At 38.3% G+C, this 23,041-nt stretch overlaps 1 protein-coding gene and 1 long non-coding RNA gene across 2 annotated transcripts in view; one reads left to right on the top strand and one right to left on the bottom strand.

Annotated features, from left to right (window-relative positions):
* The window catches only part of LOC127142655 (uncharacterized), a 64,278-nt gene extending 49,431 nt beyond the window's left edge, over positions 1-14,847 (bottom strand). The window contains exons 1-2 of the long non-coding RNA XR_007813609.1: positions 14,729-14,847; positions 14,104-14,316 (exon numbers count right to left, since the gene is read on the bottom strand). This is a non-coding gene — a long non-coding RNA (uncharacterized LOC127142655). The remainder of the gene's footprint in view (positions 1-14,103; positions 14,317-14,728) is intronic.
* Positions 1-23,041, top strand: part of LOC108873470 (disks large-associated protein 2) — a 94,872-nt gene that overhangs the window by 59,914 nt on the left and 11,917 nt on the right. The window contains exons 5-11 of the mRNA XM_051071809.1: positions 138-357; positions 9,148-9,192; positions 14,147-14,203; positions 19,961-20,319; positions 21,860-21,945; positions 22,022-22,428; positions 22,747-22,838. Of these exons, the coding sequence (XP_050927766.1) occupies positions 138-357; positions 9,148-9,192; positions 14,147-14,203; positions 19,961-20,319; positions 21,860-21,945; positions 22,022-22,428; positions 22,747-22,838 (1,266 nt within the window). The remainder of the gene's footprint in view (positions 1-137; positions 358-9,147; positions 9,193-14,146; positions 14,204-19,960; positions 20,320-21,859; positions 21,946-22,021; positions 22,429-22,746; positions 22,839-23,041) is intronic.

The raw sequence follows: 23,041 nt of genomic DNA, 5'->3' as shown, positions 1-23,041 counted from the left end.
TTAAGGTCGGAAGTGACAGTGGCATTTCCTTATGCTAACACTCCTTCATATTTGCTGTGCAAAGGGGAAGAATCAAAGTGAGAAAGAGAAAGGAAGAGGAAAAATTAAGGACTGCTATTCCTGTTTTTGTCTCTCAGGTGAGTGAGACTGAGATCAATGGCCAGTTTGAGTCAGTTTGCGAGTCCGTTTTTAGTGAAGTAGAATCCCAGGCCATGGAGGCCTTGGACCTGCCTGGTTCGTTCCGCACTCGAAGCCACAGTTACCTCCGTGCAATTCAGGCTGGTTATTCCCAAGATGACGACTGCTTGCCTTCAATGACATCCTCCACTGTCACTTCAACTCTCAGATCCACAACAGGTAAAACAATCCCCCCCTAAATGAGAGAGGGCTTAGACTACATATCCTCATACATCCTATACATGCGCACAAACTTGACATACGTACATATGTACAGTGGGGAACCCTTGAGCTTCAGAGATGCCGGGCTGAATGATTCCAGTTATTTTCTTTGGAAGCTATGGTGTGCGTGTGTTTGTTTTTGCCTCTGCATACTCCCGATTGTTTAGATGGATCTGCTTGTGTGTTAGTTTGCACGATTCATGCATCATTAGCCAAGCTTCTGGTTGGTCACTTGTGGTGTTGCCAAGCTGTAGACTAGGATAAGGGTGGGAGGGCTGCATCTTATACACTCAAGATGGCAACACATGCTCACGGCACACAATGTCATAACACAGCACAGCCACATCACATGGCATGCCTAAGAGGAACAGGCCCTACCCTAAGCATGTTAAACTGTGGTGTTATATATGTGTTGTGCACAACATGTGAGTTACTTAGGAAGGGGTGAAGTCCGAAACGGGCCAGGGGTAGGGGAGCGGCAGGTTTTTGACATATTTGTGTTGAAAGGATACACCAGACAAGCCTTCTGCCTGTCCTCCCCCTGCTCTGTTGCGCCAACACATTAGCATATGCTCTGCAACTGACCTTGTAATTGATCTCATAAAATTTAAAAAAAGAAAACTTGTAAACAATTTAAGGTAAGTCAACAAGCTTTAGAGACTAGAACACATGCACACACAAATACTGGTTGCACAAAGGAACTGTCCACTGATGGTATACTCCTTGGATTGGAGAAAAACAACCTTCATTTCCTTGCAGTTGTATTGTGTGGCATGAAACTCAGCCTTGTGAGCAGTGGTTTCATTCAAAGCCACTACTGAATGTTATGTAAATGTTATTTCAGGACTTCTTTAAGTTTTTTAAGTGTTTTTAAAGTGAGTCATCTTCAACTGCAAGTTTACAATTGAGAAAACATAATTTATATTACATTGTTACAATTAGAAGTGGATGCAAACTGTTTTGAAACTGATTTTCTGAAATCAGTGCATTTTGTTTATGACTTAATTTGACATTTATCTGCACTACATTTTTAATGCAACATGCAAGGATTTCAAGGTTTTGTGCGACACAGTGCAAGCAATACATCCCTAAAATTAGCATTTCAGGTTCTTTGTGCAAGCAGAGTCTTTGCATTAACTCCCTCACTAAGTGCATTTGGTGTTTGCCTGCAAGAGTAAAGCTATGAACCCTATTGAAACTTTTTTCTTTAATTACGTGCATTTTTAAATATTATGACCTGGATTTTTATTGTTTTTATATACTTTTCTGTCTATTTAATATTGGAGACATTTGCACTTTTACTCATTTTGTGGGCTTTGTTTTCCTGTTCAATCTGGACTTTTGTTTTTGGAATCCTCTCATCTTCAATTGGGTTTCCATCTACAATTTCTTCGATGTGACAGAAGTACTGAGGATAAAGGAGTGTTCTCCAATCCCACCGTCTTATTTGCTGAACTCTATTCATATAGCTCTCTGCTCCAAATCTGTCAGCTCTATAAGGGCTAAAACAAGCCCTTGACTGTACAATATGTTGTGAAGTTTTATTTTCAAGATTGGCATGACACTTCAATTGCAGTTTGTCAGATAGGGTTATAGAAAGGAAGGGTTCCCCAGATGGTGATTAGTTATATACAGTACTGTCACCTCCCAGTCAAGTCATACTGTAAATAATATTACTCTTTTGGTGTACTCTTTGCACTGTTCTGGGGGAACAGTTGCCTTAAAATTAGATAAAGTAACTTTTCCAGGCTATCTTGGATAAGAAAAATATTGATTCCCGGAATCATGTATTTATGTTAGTATTCAATACTAGTTTATAATTGAATTGTAAGCGGCTTATGAACCAAAGCCTGTGTGAGGCTAGTGGGCCCTTGAGTGGGGAAGGGATCCCATGATGCTCCATAGGGCAGACGAGCAGCAAACCCCTCTCCATTTGACCATCCATCTCTTGAAGGATAACCAGGGGGAAAGAACAACTGGAGGCATCAGTGATGATTGTTGCAGGTATTTTAATGTTGACACGCATACATATATCTATGTATATGTGTGTTTTTGCACTGCCTTCTCAGTAAAAATAATAGATACATAGACTTTCTATATATAGCTGGTAGAAATATCTCATTATGTTATCATAGTAGCAAACACAGTCCCAAACAACTCTCAAAACCTCAGACAATTTTTGATTTTTTTCAAACCTTACTATTGATCACAATGATGAATGTGATGCTGGCTTTTGTGAGTTGTTTACCATGTCTCTATTTTAAGTGTTCTTAGACCACATTGTAAGTGTAAATGTATGAGAGATGTACTTCCCAAACTTTTCGGAATGTTTTCATATCGCAACCATAAAATAGCACTGAATGTTATCACATTGCCACTGTCTCCAATCATTTGTGAGAGCAGCATCTGTCTGCTGTACATGTGTGAACTTTATTTTTTCTTTCCATGAAAATTTGACTTCTTTTAAAAAGGCCACATGTGGCAAAGTCTAACCGTTGGCATTGAGTCTGTCAGCTGTCTTTGACTGTGGGATTGCAGCCTCTCCCTGGTGCAGCCCTGACGGGGGGAGTGACCCCTCCCCTCATTGGGTTACTTACTCCATATGGTCTAATCAGCCACCTTGGACCTGATATGTTCAATAGGGTTCATATCTGCTTCTTGACCCAGTGGGTTGTGATTCCTCTACTCCCTTTACATCTTTTCTTTTGCACAAAATGGCACAAATTTCAAGTGACTGAGAAAAATTTTGATATGTTTTGACAAAAGGGTTCTCAGAAAGTGGATTCATCATTTGATAATGATTGATGTATTTCATGTTTAATTCCACTCTTTGCTGTGCTGTGCAGTGAAAAGATGGAAAGAAGCCTCGAGATGACTGAGAAGGCAGTGTAAAAACATTGTGAAAAGCCTACAGTATGTGAGTTTAATGACAATCATTATTGTCTTAGTTAAGTTAGGTCTAACTCAGGAACCTATAAAAAGGTATATAGTCTGTAGTGGCTCAGGCAGGAAGTAGCTTTATCACTTAGAACTGACCCTCTATCCGATTTTTTTGTAAAAAGTTCAACTTGAACACCACAAAAAGTTCAAGTAAAGAGAGAAAAACTGTTACTGCTGATAAGAAACTTTCAAAAAAAACGTTATGAATTCCACCATCAATATACTTATTGACCGAAAATGAACAGATGGTTTCTTCATAGTTGGAATTTTGTGATTTTATGATACTACTCAGTTACCTCTTGGTTTTGTACAACTCTGGTGCTCTAGCACAGATGTACTCACATTTGAACAGCACACTAGTCCATGGTGGGCGCCCATCCCTGATTTAAATCTTAAATCGTTAGAAGCAAATAGGAAATTATTGGGTGTGATCTTTTTAACTCTGGAATTAACTACTACTCACATACTGTATGTTTTCCATAGATATGTGTTTATTTGCTAGGTCAGAATCCAAATCAAATCACACTCCAGCTGTTCCTTTCACTTTGAATGTCCTTCTTTTTGCATATTCAAATTTTTCTTCCAGAGGGATATGATGTTGTGGATGGGACCTCTTTGCTAAATGACGACATGATAGAGGATGATGATGGTGCTAGCTCCTCTGCCTATGCGGAGCTGGAAAGGCTGGAGAGAGAGACTGCTGCTGCTCGCAGCCAGCACAGTACTAGCTCCACTGTAACAGCCATCTCTGTCCCACCGGCATCCCCGCCTTCATACAGGGTCCCTACTGCCTCACCCATAGCCACATCTGAGCCGCCAGTCCCTCAGGCTATTCAGGCCTTTAAGGAGTCTGCTAACATGGTTGCTGCCTTTAATATGCAGTGGAAGGATGAAATCTCAGCAATGCGCTATGAGCTGGCGGAGCTGCGTAGAGATGTCTGTGGGGAATTGAAGACTTTCAACAGCAACTTCTTCAACTTTACTCAGTGCTACAATATGTGGACTTTGTGCCGGGAGCCTTGCAGCGACAGCACCACGCAAACAGACGACAGAGTGTCCATAGGAATTCAAGCAGGCTCAAGTTGGTCCGTTCGACAGAATACAGAGGACAAGTCAGTGATGTGCCAACCAGAGCCAGCACCCTTCAGCATAATGGATTTGATGGACCCACCCCGAATTGAGATTATAGAGGGAACCCCTGAAAGCACGCCAGAGGGGTCAGGCAGCCCTGCCAGCCCACTTCCAATTGAGGACTTCCCATGGGAGATCATCAAAAAGCAAAAGACCCATAAGCAGGCGGACTCAGGTGGCCACACAGGTGGTCACAGAAGTGCCAGTTTAGAACTGTGGAGCAGAAAGTACACCAGTGGGCCCATGTCATATTTGTCTATGTCATTCTAATCATTCCCATTCTACGCATACTATAAAATGAGATGAGGAAGCCAGGGTTAAAACCTGACATTTACAGAGAAAGGAAGGGAAGTGCTGTTGTTAGATGTCCCTTTACTCTATGCAGACACAGAGTCTGTCATCTCTTGAACAGGTTACAGTGTTGTTCAAGCAATCTTTTAATAAGTGTCTTGCTTAGCCATGGAATAAATGAGAATGATTATGTTTTACACCAGAATGAGGTGACATAAGAATGTGGGAGAGAATGTGGCTGATGTTCAGATCCTCAAGTGCCAACAAGTGCAGCATTATCTTCCCTCCACTGTCTTAAATACCCAACCTTCAGAGAAAAAGTCAATTACAGCAAACTTGATTGGAAATGTGAGGGTCATCTAATGATAAAACTCAATAATCAGCCATTGTGAGGTGAGGCATATGTTGGTCTGTTTCTGCACATGAATTTGAATAGCTCAAGCTCATGTCCATTCCAGTTTCTCTTCATGTAGAAACATTCTCTTAAGCACCTGAGTATACTGAAAAAATACTGTGAATAACTTTATAACCCTAGTTTTTTAATGAATGCATTAAAGGATAAATACATTATTTATTAATATATTGATATATAATTTACTTTTTAGTTATTCTAATCAAAGCATTCCTCTGCCATGGCCTTCATCCATTTTGTAGCCAGTTCCAGTTGAAATGGGCATTCTGAAAAATTCCAACTTACAAAATTGTTCTCAATGGCGAACTCGTGGACAACACAGCATACAGAAGTAAGTATAATAATTTAATAAACAACAGATGACAACAACTTATAATAAGCCCTAGAAAATTCATAAAAGCCTAATCCTCTGGAATAATGTATGGATGACACTGTCTCAAGGCTTTATGGACTTAGTCCCTGGCTAAAGTTGTTTACGATGAATCATTTGTGACTGATTTCAAAGTCTAACAGCATGTAGAGGGGACAGTAAGGGGGATTCACAGCGATCATGAAGTATGAATGTATTGGCTTCAGTTCATTCCTGCACAAACTGCATTCATGTTCAAACTCTGTATATGTATATAAATGTACCATTTTGTATATAGAGAAACTTATATTCAATACTTGTACTGTTTGCAGTTCTAAACATACTGTGTTGACAGCGCTGAGAGGGGTTAAAGCAGTAGTTGTGGTTCTAAACCAAACACAGCACTTTTTCCAGTCTTTGAGGTCTGCCTCCATTTATTTCATCATGTTCTTCATCCAGATGTTTGTGCACTTCATAAGGAAGTTGGTAGTTAATACCAGTGTTTCACCTATTGTTTTTCGTGCAGTGGTGACAGGAGGTTCTTAAATGTTTGGTAAAGTGTCCTACCTATCCATTCATGTTTACTTTAGAGGAAATGGTCTAACAAGTATTGATTTGGATTTACTGTTCTAGTAAATTATCGTTAGAGATTTGGACAAAATTCTACCATATTCAGCTTTTTTAAATGCCACATTTCTCTGGTAATGGTGGAATTTTTCATGCTGGGGTGGTTCATCACTGCTGAAAGATAACAGAGAAACATTGGTCCCTATGAGTAGACAATCAGAGCCACTGAGGGCCTCTACCTCTCCGATATGTCCCCAGAGGTGCAGTATAGTACCACTGAATGTACTAACACCGCCTCACTAGTGATGGCTTAGCTGGGCTCCTGTCAAACCTTAATGGGTGGGAGCCCTCAATCATTTGCTATATTTGGCCAATTGCTCATTTTGTCTGTTACTCATAAAATAATAGTTGCTCATTAGCGTCTGGCATTCCCCTCAACCTCTCATCCGCTCCATTGTCCCATTGTACCAACATGGCGTACCAAAGTTAATACTGAGGCCCATGGAACTGAGGCCAACAACAAACATCTCCACGTTTGACAGCACTTATCTCTGGATGATCACTACAGCACAGGACCATGGGAGGCCTGTATGTATCAGACCCCTGACTGAAATGTGAACCTTGCAAAAGGACTTTTAATAAAGGAGAGGCTACATCTTTCACTTTATAAAGAGAGTGGATCTACTTCCCCTTTGCACGACCAAAAGATGACACTTGCAGAAAAAGTGGCATTTTGAAAAGATGATATTTAGAAAAAGGTTGTACTAGTGGTAAGATCGAAATTAAAGCCACAAAAGAAAAAAAGGCAAACATTTCCTTTTCAGTCATTGCAGTAGCTCCACCCCAAACACCTGTTAAAGCCACTCATTAAACCTGAGCTCAAATTCCGAGCTAAAAGATTCATTTGCCTTGATAATCTAATATATGTGTTACAAAGGAACACTATATTAAGGCATGTTGTGCTGATAATTTTTGGCAGCAACTCCATAACTCTGAACCTGAGGTTTTGGTACAAAGAATAAAAGGTAAGGAATAAGCTAAAATGTATTGTTGCCATTCTCCACTATTTGCAATACAGAATAAGCATTTTTTAAAAGCTTCTAACCTATTTACTATTGTTATAAACCCAAACAAAAGAACTTCACAAATCATCCAAAAGCTGGTTTATCATAAATCATAAATGATTTCAGTGAAAGGCATATGACTGTGACAACATTTAGCCTATAATCATTTTAATATATAAATATATATACAGTATATATGAAAAAAAAAAACACTTTGGAAAGGCTTGTATTCATATTTTTGCTTTTTGAGTGATTACGAGGGGATTGCAATGGCATTCCTTACTTACATTTATTCCCATTGTTTGGGGAATGCAAAGTAATTTAAAGGTGCTGAAGACTGGCCAATCACGATGTCTCCAATCTACATTCATTCATTCTATGCAAGTCCTTTGTTCTTTGTTGTACTTTTATGTCATCTAAATATTTGGAGTTATAGATATTAGGTGTTTATGTTAAGCCTTCACACAAATCAGCAATGCCAGAAATGGAATGATGTTTTCAGAAAATATTGGTGGCTCTTTTTTAAACTAATATTTATTTTATTTTGTTATTTTTGCATGAGCCATGGGCAACACTAAAGGCTGTTTTAGTGTTTCCTGCAAAACAGCTGTTTCATTCACATTTCTCCCATTTTAGCTTATAGGTATACCAGAATCCAACAGTTTGTTGGTGAGATTCCTGAGATTCCTGCTATGTAGTAGCATCCATGTGCTTTGTGACATCATATACAAAGGAAATGAAAAATGATATGCGCATCACACATTGAAAATCTATTTAATGACTACAACAAAATCATAAGACAAAGCCTGTGATTATATAATTGGATATGCTGTACAAATGCTTAACATTCCTCTAAATCTATATCCAATTGAACTGCAAACTAGTGACTGATGCCAGGGAACTCATCCATGCTAAATAGGTTTAATCCAGTGTTTCATTTCCATTTCATCATTTAGCCCAAAGAAATTACCCTTCCCTTAAAAAAAAGTTGAGATGTAGCAAAAATACAGATATTGATCTAGATATTATTTTAAAAATATATTCATAAAAGCTATACATTTTAAAAAAAGACTGAAGAAGAAATAGACAAAGGGTATTTACCATTATTTTTTAACCATGCAACCATATTTTGTGTAATGAAATATATGATTATTTGTAAAAAAAAAAAAAAAAAATTCTGCACTGTCTATCTAATATGTTACAGTATGTAGTCAATTACCCCATGAGTTTTTGTTTACATTCTGTTGTCATCCAGAGATCTGATGCAACAACTGTGCCAACTCTGTGATGTCCAGTTATCAGGACAAAGGTTTTTGGATGGAATCTGATCTCGCCTGAACCTGTAACACTGCTTGAATATAAATCCTTTTCTACCCATGTGTTATTTTTCCTGCATTTATTCAAGGTTTCTTGGAGAAAACATGCTACTCTGTTTTGCATCTATCATGTTGCAATTTTCAGGGATCTCAGACTGCATTGTTCAGTGAATCAGATTTTGTCAAAGCTATAAAGCATCCTTTTGAAAACCATAGTTTAGCCTGCATTTGTTAGCTTATGCTTATTTTGTTAAACGAATGAAATCAGTACGTGGTACTTTTGTTTTCAATTTTTTTCTTTTTTTGTTTTTGCTTATTGTGGTGTTTCTTGTGAATTTTCATTTACAACTTTTATTGGCCTTATGTATTTTTCATAAATTGATATAAAACAATGGATTAAAATGTTGATGATGTTTATGTTTATGGTAATTTAAATGGAAAAATGGGGGTCATAGCTTTACTATCGCAACCAAAGATGAAACTGACCTGTTGCATAAATAGTATTTTTTGTGTCCATCGTAAGCCGTGCACACATTTTCACACGATGCAAATACACAGCATGGGTCTGGCACACTGTCTTTTATTTTGACCCTCTCAATATGCCTTGCTTTTCTACTAAGCTATCATATTTTTGTTTTGGTTTTTCTTTTTTCTTTTTTCTTTTTTCCCCCATTTCAGGCGTCCGTAGCTTAGCTGGGGGGCGTAGAGAGTACGGTAGGTCTGGTAGGGAACCACTTTATTATATATTTTTTTATATGTTGTTAATTCAGTTTTTCATGCATTTTGTCTGACTCATTGACATTTTCCACTTGTTAAAAATAAGATATATGATAAGTTGAAGATGCCATCATACTCACTAAGTATGTTTAATACATTTATATGTTTTCATCTGTTTCTACATTGAATCCAATGGATTTTTCAAGATTATGCCTAATGCATACTGAGTTTAACAAATCAAAAGAACAAAACTAACAAAACTGTTGATTATTGTCCCACATGTTGGCCTTGTGTTAGCACACTGGCATTTTTTGTACAACATCTACTGCATTTGAGTGAGACACAAGAGTAACTGTTCCACGTACTGCACGAGTGGAACACACCTTAACTGAGATATCTAAAGATATCTATAGTCTTTTACAAAATCCATAAAATTATTTATTTGGTTTGTTTTATTTCTTATGTTTTAATATTACAGTTCTGTTCAAATTCATTAGTAGCAGCAATTCACCCTCTTGCTTTAACCATTGTATACATTTTCTTTAAGTGAAGAGAGGGGAATACAATCAGCACACAGTAGTGTGTCTTTATTTTAAATAGATCCTGGCATGCAGCAAGGCAGGTTATGACCAACATAACAGCTTTGTTCTTCAAACCACCACAAATCAATGCTGCTTTCAGTTGATATCATGAAATGGGTTTTCATCCTCAAATTGAGGACAAGCCACAGCTGTTGATGTATAAAAAGACCTTTTCAGATTTGTTGTCAAGTTGGTTGCTTTCAGTAGTTGTGATTTTGACACCAATGGTATTTTCTATTCAGCTTATTTTTCTAACATTAGTTGTGAGGAGAGGAATAGATAATACTCAAACTTAATTTTAAAGGTGCTGGGTGATGGATTTTGAACTCAAAACTAGTACATGGTTGCAGATGCTGGCATATAGCAAAGTGTTATGTCTCTGTTTAAAGTTCGAACTTTAAAGTAGAACTCTTCGAATGTACAATGTTATATGAGGCAGATGTTACTGGTTCCATGAGTGATTTTACACTGCTTGTCTAGGACATCCTATTCTCTCACTATGTACATTGTGAGGGCTGAAATTCTATTCAAAAGGTTCATAACAAAATGTTTATATTTGGTGGCAAAATCTATATTAAGCTGCCATTGCTCAACTATACAACACCTACTTTAACGGCTCCACTAGCAGTAGGGCCCATAGTCTATCAGTCCTTTAAGCAACATATTAAAGATTTGTTGATATTCAGATCCCCAAAAGATTAAAGTTTTTGGTGAACCCATGATCTTTCCTCTAGTGCCACCATCAGGTTAAAGTGGACACACCCCCACTGAATTGAATATTTGACAAAAGTGTTATCTTTGTACATACAAAATATTTTAATCTAACAGGCAGCTTAAAATAAAATTTGCTCAGCAGATCAGCAGATTCAGTTCTTTGCAATGGCAAACCTTGCTTTAAGTGTAAACTCTTTAGCTCCTCTTATAGTGCTGCATTCAAGACCAGCTTAAGTTTTTAACCCAGCTACTGCTTAGGCTCTTACAACAGCAAAACGATCAATATGTTCTTTGTTTTGTCCAATTTTTGTGATTATAGGATACAGTGAACTGTACAGCCTCAATAGGCTGCTAGTGGGGCTCTTTTTTCAGTTACTTGATTCTTTTTATATGTATCTGTGAAAACCAGAGAAGTTTAACTTTTTTGCGGATTTATTTGGGACATAACCACTACCTCATCATTGGGGCAAAGGAAATGGACAGAGAGATGGTTTGTTGACATTATACTTTCAGGCCATTGATTTGTATTGGTTTGTTGTGATATATCATACATAAAAGGTTAACCCACCTTGCATCCATGGGGGCATCACCACTGTATGTATATATGTATGTGGCTATGAACAACATGCTTGTGTATTGTACAGCTCTTGAAAAAAAAAAAAGGGCTACACAAACCCAGTTTTCAAATTTTGGAAGTCCAGCAGAATCAGCTGGAATTCTTGACCTATACAAACCCTAACGTCCTGCTAGTTGTCCTATGTCAAATCATTCATCCATTCATGAATCCATTTATCTTTCCATCCACTCATCCATCTTTGTAAACCACCAGTGCCATAATCAAGCTCAATCCTAAGCCTGAGGAAGTATCTTCACAGAGGCTGGGTCAGGTATAGTAACACTGACAGGGAAAAAGAATAAATTCCCCATAGTCAGTGCTCGCTCTTTTTTTGCAAAGTACAGTGTTCTTTTTACTAAACATAGTAATTTATTTTGCCTGAGGCAAAATGCACACACTAAAGAGATGTAATTTAGGTAGGCACATGCATTATTCAGGAAAACATTTAGAGGAGGGATTTCTTTGAACAAAAAATGTTCAAAAGAAGAGGCCATTGTAAACTATTTCAGTACACAAGTAAGAATTACTTTGCACAGGAATCATCACTGAATAGACATTTTTACTGATGTAATGAAAGATCTACAGTAATCATCTAGTATATTTAATTATTTTCACATTAAGAATGTTGTGTTGTGGCTGGTGATAAACAATCTACATTAAAAAAGTTAGAATAGGCTAAATTTTACATGAATGCAATTACGTAAAATAGAAACAATGCTTTCATCTTGTTTGTCCATATACAGTATACACTCACTGCTAATTGCTCTGACAGCCAGTTGTTAAGGAGGGAGATAATAATTTTACTGCAACAAGATGAAGCTGTAGGCTGAGATTTTTAGGCTTTAACTACAATGATTTTTCAGTTTATTAACTTTGATAAAAGAAATATGTACTATTTCCACAGTCAGTACAATCTGAAGTCACATTCACTTTGTTACATCTTCAGCCCCCATGCTCATGTACGCAGCTTGTCAGTCATTGTACGCCATTAAACCACAATCCATCCTGACCTGAGTAAGAACAGCATCTCACCAGCCTCTTTGCCAGTCTGAGTCCACAACTATGGCAAGAACGGCCTCTGGCACAAATGGAGGGAGTCGGACCGAGAGGAGACGCTGTCAGAACATTTGCAACGATTTTTCTGAAATTTAAGTCTTGACCACAAAGGAATAAAAGGTTTGAGGGCTTGTTGAAAAAGCACGAGAGTGAAAATCTGTTTTCCATATTCTCTACCAAAAGTATGAACTAATGATGTTAGGTCACACTTTACATGAAGTTCATATAAGCACCATAGTTTTCCTCATAGTATCTACATAAACAATTGGGAATTTCAACTGCATATGGTGTGAAACAAAAAGGCATGATACCTTAATTTTCCAGGATTGACACATGATTATAATTATATTAAGCACAGCTGGGTGCTTGCACTTCATGTAAAGTAAGATTTGAGCTCATGAACTGAAATACAGAGGGACTTACAGGCAGTAAACTGGTTATAGAAGTTTCAGGGTGATCATACCCCATTCAGTATAAAATCTGAACATTAATAGTTAAAGTTAAAGTCAACATGCAATGCTTTTCAATATACTATATTGTTGCATCGCCAGGGGCAGTCCAGAAATAGAAAAAGAGAAAAACTGTCTTGCTTTTTAGTTTAAAAACTGTACTTCGTCTGTCTCTCTCAGCACATTCTGTCTGATTTTCTTTGTTTCCTAATTGTCTACACTTCATTTGTTAGCTTTACATAGATGCCACTTGACAAAGACTTAAATTTTCCAATTCAAGATTAATGCTTATGGCATTTCTCTACAGTTGTGGAGTGGCTAATTCAGTAGTTGATTATAATGACTTGTCTTTGTGTCTTCTTCTAAGTCTTTGTCTGCACACGACATGTTTTGTTGGCCTTAATTTCAAAAAATTATAATGCTCTGTGACTCTCTCAAGAGACACACTGCACTGCTAAAAAAACAAAAAACAAAAAAACAAACTTAATATTTGAATATTCTTTAGATGATATCCACAGATCAGATCTGAAAAAAATATTATGTCACCATTTAACATGTTAATTAGAAAACTTTAATTGGTTTTACTGAATCCTGAATTTCAAACATTTTATCATGACTTGATTTTCATATTTGTGTTTTAATAATTTCTGCTGTGTCTTATATGTATGTACAACATAAGGTGTAGCTGTCTGTTTTCAGATTCAGATGATGCATGTTATCTCCTGCTGTATGTTTTAGCGCATTACTGACTTACTGATTGAGCCAAGCCTGATAAGTATCGACTGATCTCAACATCATAGTACATGTTTAATATGTTTAATTAGGACAATGCAGATGGGCAAATTTCATATCAACCTTGGCAAATATTCTTCAAAGGCTTGAGCTTTACATTGTGATTCTGTTGCTGGTTTAATAATGAACAAAGACATTTTTGGATAATATTGTCAGAGACAAAACAGAACAAGTAAACAATCTAAACAAATACATATTCAAATGTCTCTGGCAATAAGATCCTAAATGTCAGACATGTAAACAAGGTTGAGGCACCTCCTGAGAAACTGCTGCCAATGAACATTGCCCATCAAGTTGCAAGTTGCATCAGTGCCATTAAGATATCTGCATTTGGAGAAAGAAACACAGTAAATGCTGGATAATGAATGTTAATCACAAATGTGATTTTTTTCCCCTTCCTTATGTTATAAAGTTGTGTCTGAATTTGTTACAGTAAGACTGTACATGTACCCTACTTTTATTAAATCATTATAGACCAAATGCATCTTCTCTAAGTGCATTCTGCTCTGCACATTCATCATCTGGTTAAAAAAAGAAATGAAAAAACACTGATATGACCCACTTCTAACTATTGAAATTGAGCATGTCTGTGTTTCTCTCTCTCCCTGCCTGTTACTGACTTATCTGATAACTGGATAAGCAAAGAGAAAAAAAATATTTTGAATAGTTGTAATGAACTTTAGACCTTTTGTGCATTCGTGTGCGATACCTGTATCTGTCCTTTTCTAACTGGTGCTGCTTGCTCCTTGCAGGGATTCAGTTTCGTCTCCCTACTTCCTGCAGTGTGGACCGCGCTCAGCCACCTCCAGGTACCAGTCCGTCTCCATCTCTTCTCTGCTCCATACAAGCTCTAAACTTTGCAAACTACTTTTCAGTTGCAATCATACATCCATGGGTATCAGAGGGGGTCCGGCTGGTCTTGCTAACACACAGAAATGACAGAAAAAGTAAATAAACCTAAACATCTACCTGAAATACACCATGATTTTTCTTTTATATAACATTGTATGTCGTACTTTTAAAATGAAACACACCCCTTATAGACTTCACAGGTGGCTCTGGTTGTATTTGGTTAACGCTGGATAAGGACAGCTAATTATACTTCTACTAGCTTTACTTCTCTGTCCAGTCCAATGAACTCAGTATATTTCAAGCTCCAACAACTTGTAAACTGTAGGCCGTTTGTTAAATACGGCTAAAATAGGCGGCTATGTCGCTGACGTAGCGGCGTTAACGTAGCCTACATTTTTGCGTCGTTTCGGATTCTGGCGGTTTTATGTCGAAACATATATACTATACATCAAAACGTCCATAGAACTCATAAAAGCACTTACGTTTCTCTGGTCATTTCCAAGCCTGTTGTTGAACAAACACTTTGGTTTATCCGGTATTAGCTTCTTGGTAGCAGAGTGCCATACCTGTCGTGTTGTTGTCCGCGAACGTTGGTTTGACGTTATCTCGAACGCAGTACGTAAAGACGTAACGTAACAGCCCAGAACAAATGGAGGTAGTTTAGTCTGCTGTTTGTAGCCCAGTATAGGCTACTGATGTTGTAAATATGTTTATGTGTGACATGCAAAAGAAAAAAAAAACGATGATGATGAGTGGATGCAGATGGGGGCTTCTGATACATTAATACAATTTAAGTGTATATGATATATATGAATTCCTAATGTAACGATATAATCCCAGTTTTTTTTTTTTTTTTTTTTTTGGAATATTCCTGTAATCAGTCTGCACTCTATTTGTAATTCAACATATTCATCTAAAAGCACAATTTACATTTTCACATCTAACATTAATCTCATAGGTGTGTATTCTGTTGTATTTTCTTTTATACATTTCTAAAGGGAAAGTAGAATTACATTTTTCAACTAGAGATTATTTTTCATTAATCTGTTATTTTTGTTTGTTTTGTTGCTTTTTGAGTCTTTTGCCCAACCAACTGTGCAAAAGCCAAATATTTACAATTACTACTTAACAGAGTAAGTAGGTAGATAGTAGGTAGAAAAAAAGTACAAAATTTTGATCCAAAGTATGTTAGATATCTGTGCTTGACATACAATTTAAACAATTAATTGATTATCCGAGAGCTCATAAATCAATTTCTTGACAATCCACCCATCAAGGAGACTAATTCTTTCTGTAGTGCAGCTCCCCAGCTGTTCAAGATGTGTCATGATTCATCATGAGCCTTAATGAAGTTAGAAGTGGCCACAGAATATAGCCAGGTTGGATACTAGTGAGGAGAGGGAGGAGAATACATGAAGATAAAGTGTATGCTGGTTAATTTGTGTGATGCAGAAGCATGTTCCTGCTTCAGAGCTGCAGGGGGCTGTTGATATGTACAAATGTCTGTTTTGAAAGCAAAAACTACCAGGGCCCTCACTGTTTACCTGTAAATACTACAAATACTATACTTTTAAGCACAGCAGCAACAGAATTTTATAGCATGACATTCAGGTCCATTTAGTCTTGGCTTCATCTCCAGTGTGTGGGTCTGTTTACTGATCTGCCCAGTGCAGCAGTGCTAAGCCAAACAATCATATTCAAACATAGCCAGGCACAACTGACTACACAAAGGACAGGATGCTTCCCTTTGCCAAACTTTCAACTAAGACTATAGCATTTAAAAGAAAAAAGCTGCTGTAGTTCTGCAAATGTACTTTCTTCTCCTCAACTTGCTTTTTCTAGATCTTCTCAGTTAGTGATTTATTGTGTTCAGCTGCTCCTGCTGTATGTTGAACATTATTTAGCATTTAATTAAACTGTAGGTCTTATATGTAGGTGGAGAGAGTGGGAACTTTTCAAGTTAAGAAAAAGTAAAGCGCCTCCTACACAGACTGTGACAGGTCTTGTCACAGTCTGGTCAGTATGGATTATTGAGGCTATACTGTCAGTGCCAACATTTGATTCTCTTCTTCTTTTACATTTGAATTACCTGTGTGATTTTTTAATGCCAATATAAATTGGTAGGTCTAGACAGAAGAACCTGAACTTTGAGCACGAGGAACTGATGCTATTTACCACAGCATTTTAAGACTTAAGGTTGTTCCTTCATGGTTGTTAATGAGGCACACCACATTCAGAGAGATAACTGTTGGAAATATCACCAAATAATTCCACAATATTTTGCCTGGAACCAGACAAAATTTGTCACTTGAACAGCACTTGAATCAGTTCACCAGCTATTGAAATATTTGACTCTGAATTGAATCTGATATTATGTCGGAGAGGATAAGATATCTGCAGAGGTTTTCTCATTCAACGCAGTCACATTTTTGTCACATAGTACCCTGTGACTGGACACTTTAGTCTGAGATTAGTTCCACTACATTTACTGCAGCTGCTGTCAAATCACACCACTACTACAGATGTATTTGACCCTTTGCAATAGGACACTTTTTGTGGAAGATCTTCATTTCGGTAGAAGAAAAAAGTATTCAGACCTTTTACTAAGTCCACTTAAGTATGGTATTTGAGTAAATGTACCTAGCTACATTCAACCTCTATTCAAATCAACCTTAACAAATGAACTTTGACACTTTATGGTGTAGAATTCCTATTCAGTGACTTCAGCTCCTCTAGCTGTTTCATATTGAGCTCTAGGTATTATAAGCCCTTAAAAATATACAAATAGCATAGACACATAAAAATACTTGATAATAACTCTACTAGTGAAATTCCTGAACAGAGACATAATCCAGTCCTACTCAGATAGAGCTCTAGGTGCATGATGTAGAGTCTATTGGAGGACATCTGGTGTCCACTCAGTGTTATTGCAATATACTATAAATTTTCTTTTTTCTTTTTTTCAGCTTGAGTAGGGCAAGCCTATTGTGTGATGATGTGACAGACCAGGAGGAGTCAAATGTCTTCACTAAAGAACATTAATTTAAACAAATAATTGTGTGACTGTGCCCAGCACATAAATGTGGGTGTATAAGGCAACAAATGTGTTGTCAAATGTCAATTCATTTAAGCAAGCATTAAAAGATACATATGAATGAATTGCAGAAGAACTGTGTAGTGATGACTCAACTTACAGTCTGGTGATAGGCTAATTTAGAGTATTTATCATTATCCTAATGTGGGAGTACAGTCACATTCATTACTTCTGTGACTGTTCAATTGTCTCTCTTTGTTATCAACTTAGTGCTCATTCACACTCTCAAGACAGCGCTGGAAACCCTGTTACCTTTCCTCCAGTGCCACCATCAGCCCACATTTACAGTTTAGAAACAATACATCTCTTGACTCATTGGTCGGCTGCTGTGCACATTCATGCTGTCAAGAGGAGAAACCTGGTTGTTTGGAAACCCACAGTATGTAACGGCACGAAAAATTCAAACTTTACTGTGACACATTAGCATTTCCTTGTGATTTAGCTGGTCTTTACATGCCACCACAACAGATAAGAGAAGATAATTGTTTTTTGTAATTTGAGTAGGTAACATCTATAGAATTTCATCTCTCAAAAGTATACAAGAAACTGAATTATCACTTTCATTTGGACTGCCAGGGGGAGCAACTCAGCCAAAAAAATAGGAACTAATATATTGTATTGTACATGTAATATAAATTTATAACCTGGATGGATATCTTTAGTTAGAATGTCAGTTGCTAGGAGAAAAAGTAGTTTATGTACTATAATGGCAGTTGCCAGGTAAACTCAGCTAAAACTTATAAAGGCTCAATACAACAGTCCTGCAGTAATTCCTATTGTCATGATGGGTATAATTCTAATTTCTAAAAGATATTGATTCGACCATGATCATTTTGGAGGATGTAGTTTGTGGTGCTGTTGAACTGTATTGCGTTATACTGTAGGCTACAGAGAGGTGTTTTTGATATTGTGATATAAATGGGTGTGAACAAGTTCAACATCAACACAAACTGCAGCCTCCGGGGTGATCATACAGTTGAATCAACACCACTCTGAAACAGGTCCAACAAAAACTGAACATTACAATCTTTGTGAACAGTGTAGGTGTATTTAATAAACAAGTAACTGTGTGTTTGTTTCACACATCTTTAAAAAGATCATCAGGAAGGGTCTTTAACCTACTATCATTTCATCTCCTACTACAGTATTGCTACAGTTTTATGATCAGATTTTTCCAGTTTTAAAAAAAATCTAATAAGTTTAAATGTGTTGAATTAGCAAAGTAATGCAAGGCAACTGCAGGAAATAGATACCAGAGGACAGAAATGTGGACATTAATCATTCAGGTTTTAGCTGGTACCAAATGATCTGTAACATTTTTGGTTTAGAGAGTAAGTCAAACGGGTAGAGGATGTAAAAATAGGTTGTGTGGAGTTGCGTGTTGCCTGAGTCACTGTGCTCTTTTCATTTTGGTATCCACCCACTGTGTCTTGCAGAACTGCAGCCCCTTCAAGTTGGAAGGAAGTCAAGTCTGTGACTGGATTTAGCTTAACAGACTTCCCTGTGGTTTCGTATTTCTCATTGCATTTAATTACCTGTAATCCAGAGTGGTGTGTGTGTGTGTTTGTGTACTATGGTAGGGGCTGTGCCTGCACCTGTTTAGGTGCAAGTAAACAGTATGTGTTTGAATAGACAAAGCACAACAATCTTGCTATATTAGCTAAAATATTCAGTATGCTGAATATTTAACTGTTGGTATAAATAATGGATGGGGAAATGAATAGGAACATCACAAGCGGAAGACTAAAGGAATTGCACTGAAGGGATGAATGACAGAAGAGGCCAATATAGGTGTGTCTTGACACAATATATATCTATATAAAGACTGAGTCATGATTCACAGTCTTATTTTACTCTGTGATTCTTACAGATTCTTTTTAACTTTAAGAAGAGACTTTCAAACACCTTAGTACCCTTGACAGATACAGTAGAATCATCTATAGCTCTGCTCTTAATTCATCCCATGATTTAGCCAGTTTGATAACTTTTAATAATTTAATATTTGGAAAAACAAATGAGATATATCCAGTTTGTAACCAGTTCAGTTCAGTTCAGTCTTGTTTTGTGTACCAGATAACAACGCTCCACTTGAAATCTGACATTAAGGTTAAATGTATTTTTCTGTGACTTATTTACCCAGGAACTAACTAGAGTGCTATTTTCTTTTCCATTTTCTAAACTATGTTTTAAAAAATCATCTGAACAACTACATGTTAAGTCAGTGTTTTATCATAGCTTTGCAAAAAATAGTAAGTGGAGTTGGTACATGTCCAATTCTGCTGTGAGGTCCATCTGGATGGATTACCATCAAATTCTCATTTGCACTTGAAAGAACAAATCTTTCCCATAATCCTTTATTGCACTTCCGCAATAAACACAGACATATTACAAAGCTGCCATAGCTTTTCACCTTACTGACATTTCCCTCGCTTTAAGAGCTCTAATGCCTAATCTCTCATCATGCTATGACACTCTTCTATCACACACTGTGTGATACAGGTGTACTGCAGCATTTGGCCCTTGTCAGCTTTTGGCCACATTTTTCATACTCATGTTTTATTTTATCCTCTACCCTTGTCTTGCCTTGTCCTTGTCCTCTCATCCTGCTTGTGCTATCCAGTGGTATCATATCCTCCCAGTTACAAGAAGACTCCACCTCCTGTGCCCCCGCGCACCACCACCAAGCCTCTTATCTCTGTGACAGCCCAGAGCAGTACAGAGTCCACCCAAGATGCCTACCAGGAGGGCAGGCATCCACGGGGCGGTCTGTGGACCACGGACAGCCTCGGCCGTCCCATCTACAGCTCCACAGACAGCCTAGACAGCACCAAGGCGGTCACCATGGCCATGGAGTCAGCAGCAGGCAAGAGGCTCACATCTTTGGGCAGCCACACCTCCGTCCAGACATGCGACAAAGCAGTGCTGGTGTCCAAGGCCGAGGAGTACCTCAAAACCCCACGTTCCTCTATTGGGATACAGGTAATGACAGAACAAACAGTGTCACTCAACGCTGCTATCTTTTTACTCATCACCCAGCCTTCACACTAATCACACCAATCTCATCTGTCTTCTTCTGTCTGGTGCTGGCTCTCATTTGATAGTCACATTGTTAATATGTAAGAGAGCTGTCCAGTAGAATCGAGAGTGAAAACATCTCTTGGCTCTCAGTCATATAAATTTAAATCAACCAAATACTCTTTTTTGTCCATGGAGGAAAATTACAATGGATTTTTGTAGATGTCACCATGGATCATCCTGGATGGAAAAAGACAACAACAAAAAAAAGACAAAAAACAGTCTAGTATCAAACAACAAGAGGACTAGGTTTTATTTAAAAAGATGACTCATTTACACATCTGCAGGATACAGACTTAAAAAATGTTGAACCAGTGATAAAACTACAAGTGTGCAAATTAGTTAATCTTGTCATATTTGAGATGTTACCAAATGTACCAGTCTGTGTGAAGGACTCGGCAAGGTTTTGGAGTCTTGTTGACCTTTACATGTGTCAGGATGTACAACTACCTGGAGATTACTTATTTAACAGCACCAGCAGTGAGGGGTAATATTCTAATCTCTCTCCCTTTCTCTGATCCGGTCTGTGATTTATGTGCTTTACCCCTTGAAGACTTTTTGCTGCCCATAACTGAACAACCCCAAGATAAAGAAGAACTATGCTTTGTGTGCAAACTGTCTGACTAACTTAGTTTGCCCCAACCTTTCCTGAAGGCAACTGTCCTCAGTCATTAGCCCCAACTTTGGAGATAGCTGCCTGTGTGGACTATATTGTTCCTGTGGGCAATCCCAAGCATAGTGTCTAAGAAAATGTGTCCAGCTGTTAACAATTTTGGACAGTGTGCCAGCAGTGAAACAGAAATCCACCTAGGTGACAATTCTATTCCAAATGAAGAGTTTCTCTTGTACCAAAATTCTTGATAAGGTTGAACTTATTCATCCAACAAACTGGAAACAATGCATTTGTGCATTTCAGTCTCTACAGATGACAATTCGCAACCTTAGAAAGCATCAAATGTTATCCCAGGGACCATGTATGCTGTATTTTTAGTCCAGACTGGTCTTGTCTCTGATTCATACATATATACAAGCACTGGTTTCTCACAGCGGCACTGACTTGTCTCTACCACCCCTCCACCTTCTGCAGAACAGGAAGGATAGGTGGGTGGTGTCAATTCATTCCTGACTGCCAACCTCTCTTATGGTTCCTGTTTAGCACTTTGGTGTGAGCAAGATTATTACAGGCCTGCATGTGTAAAAAAATAGGCTGTTTTGCAACTTTGGAAACTCTTGAACAGATGTTTTCATGTATCGGTTTCTAAAGGTTTTTTGGAAATGTTAAAAGCCCCTTTCAGAACCAACACACCCAACAATCTTGTTGCTTAAAACTTGAATTCTGTGTGATAAGTGAAAAGCTGTCCTTTTGAGTGGTAGCAGTGTGTTTGTTTATCTCTGTTGTGAATGCTGATCATTTGAAAAGTGTTCTGTTATGTGTATTTACCAGGTGGAAACTGTGACAGACTCTGAGACTGAAAGTAAAGGCCTTCCCCAGTTCCATTCTATAGGGATCCAGGTGGAGGATCAAAAACGGTACGTAGCACAGATAAACCAAGTTCTTCTTTGTTCTCAAGGAAGTATATTTACATTTTACCATTGTCCTTGGCAGGCATGGGCGGTTCAAGCGCTCAAACAGTGTGACCACTGCAGTGCAAGCAGACATGGAGTTAGAGGGCTTTCCCTCCATGGAGGACAAGGGCCTGCAGTTCGGTGGTGCCTTCGGTCGCCACTCTGAGCCCAGCACGCCCACGCAGTATGGGGCCATCCGTACGGTGCGCACGCAGGGCCTGTTCAGTTACAGGGAGGACTATCGGCCTTCCAGTGGGCCTCCCAGTCCGCAGCCTGAACCCTGGTTGGTGGAACCCAGCCTGGAGAGCACTGAGACAGGCCGCGTGTCCCCCCTTCGCAGGGACGGCAGCTGGTTTATGCAGCTCCTTCACAATGAAACCAAGCGGTTGGAGGGATGGTGCAAAGAGATGGAGAGGGAGGCTGAGGAGCATGACCTGTCGGAGGAGAGTGAGTCCATTCTTTTCGAGCAAGCATTTGTTGTCTGAGGTCAATGCTTTCATGGTGTGTACTCCATGATTTTTGCAGTACAACAGTATAGCCAAAGTGAACATTCACAGTATTAACTGTCATGTTGACTATGAAAACACTGAATCGTGATAAACATTTTCTGAGCAGATTGGCTCCTTGTGAATGACTGGCTGAAAGGCATTGCTCAACATGTTAGTCTTTGCCAAGCTGTCAGTGGTAAAACCAGAATCTCTCTTTTTCTCTGTCGCTTCTCTCTCTCCCCTTCTCTATCTGTGCATGTGTGTTTGTGTCCTCCAGTCCTAGGAAAAATCCGGAGTGCAGTGGGAAGTGCTCAGCTACTAATGTCTCAAAAGTTTCAGCAGTTTTACTGGCTATGTCAGCAGAATCTGGTGAGTATCGTACATGTTTGTGAACAAGAACGCAGCGTCGACCTACATGCTGTTAATATGTCATGCAGAGAAACACAAAAGATCAGGGGTAAACTTGTTGATGGCCCTCTCTTTCTCAGAGCTCTGAGTAGGTGCTCGGCCTGACACTGCACCTTCCAGAAATAGACCACAGAGATCGATAGTGAAGCAGTCCCTCGGCTGCT

Source organism: Lates calcarifer, linkage group LG7_1 (assembly GCF_001640805.2).
Source record: "Lates calcarifer isolate ASB-BC8 linkage group LG7_1, TLL_Latcal_v3, whole genome shotgun sequence".
NCBI lineage: Eukaryota > Metazoa > Chordata > Actinopteri > Centropomidae > Lates > Lates calcarifer.
This window is presented reverse-complemented; position numbering and strand designations above follow the sequence as displayed.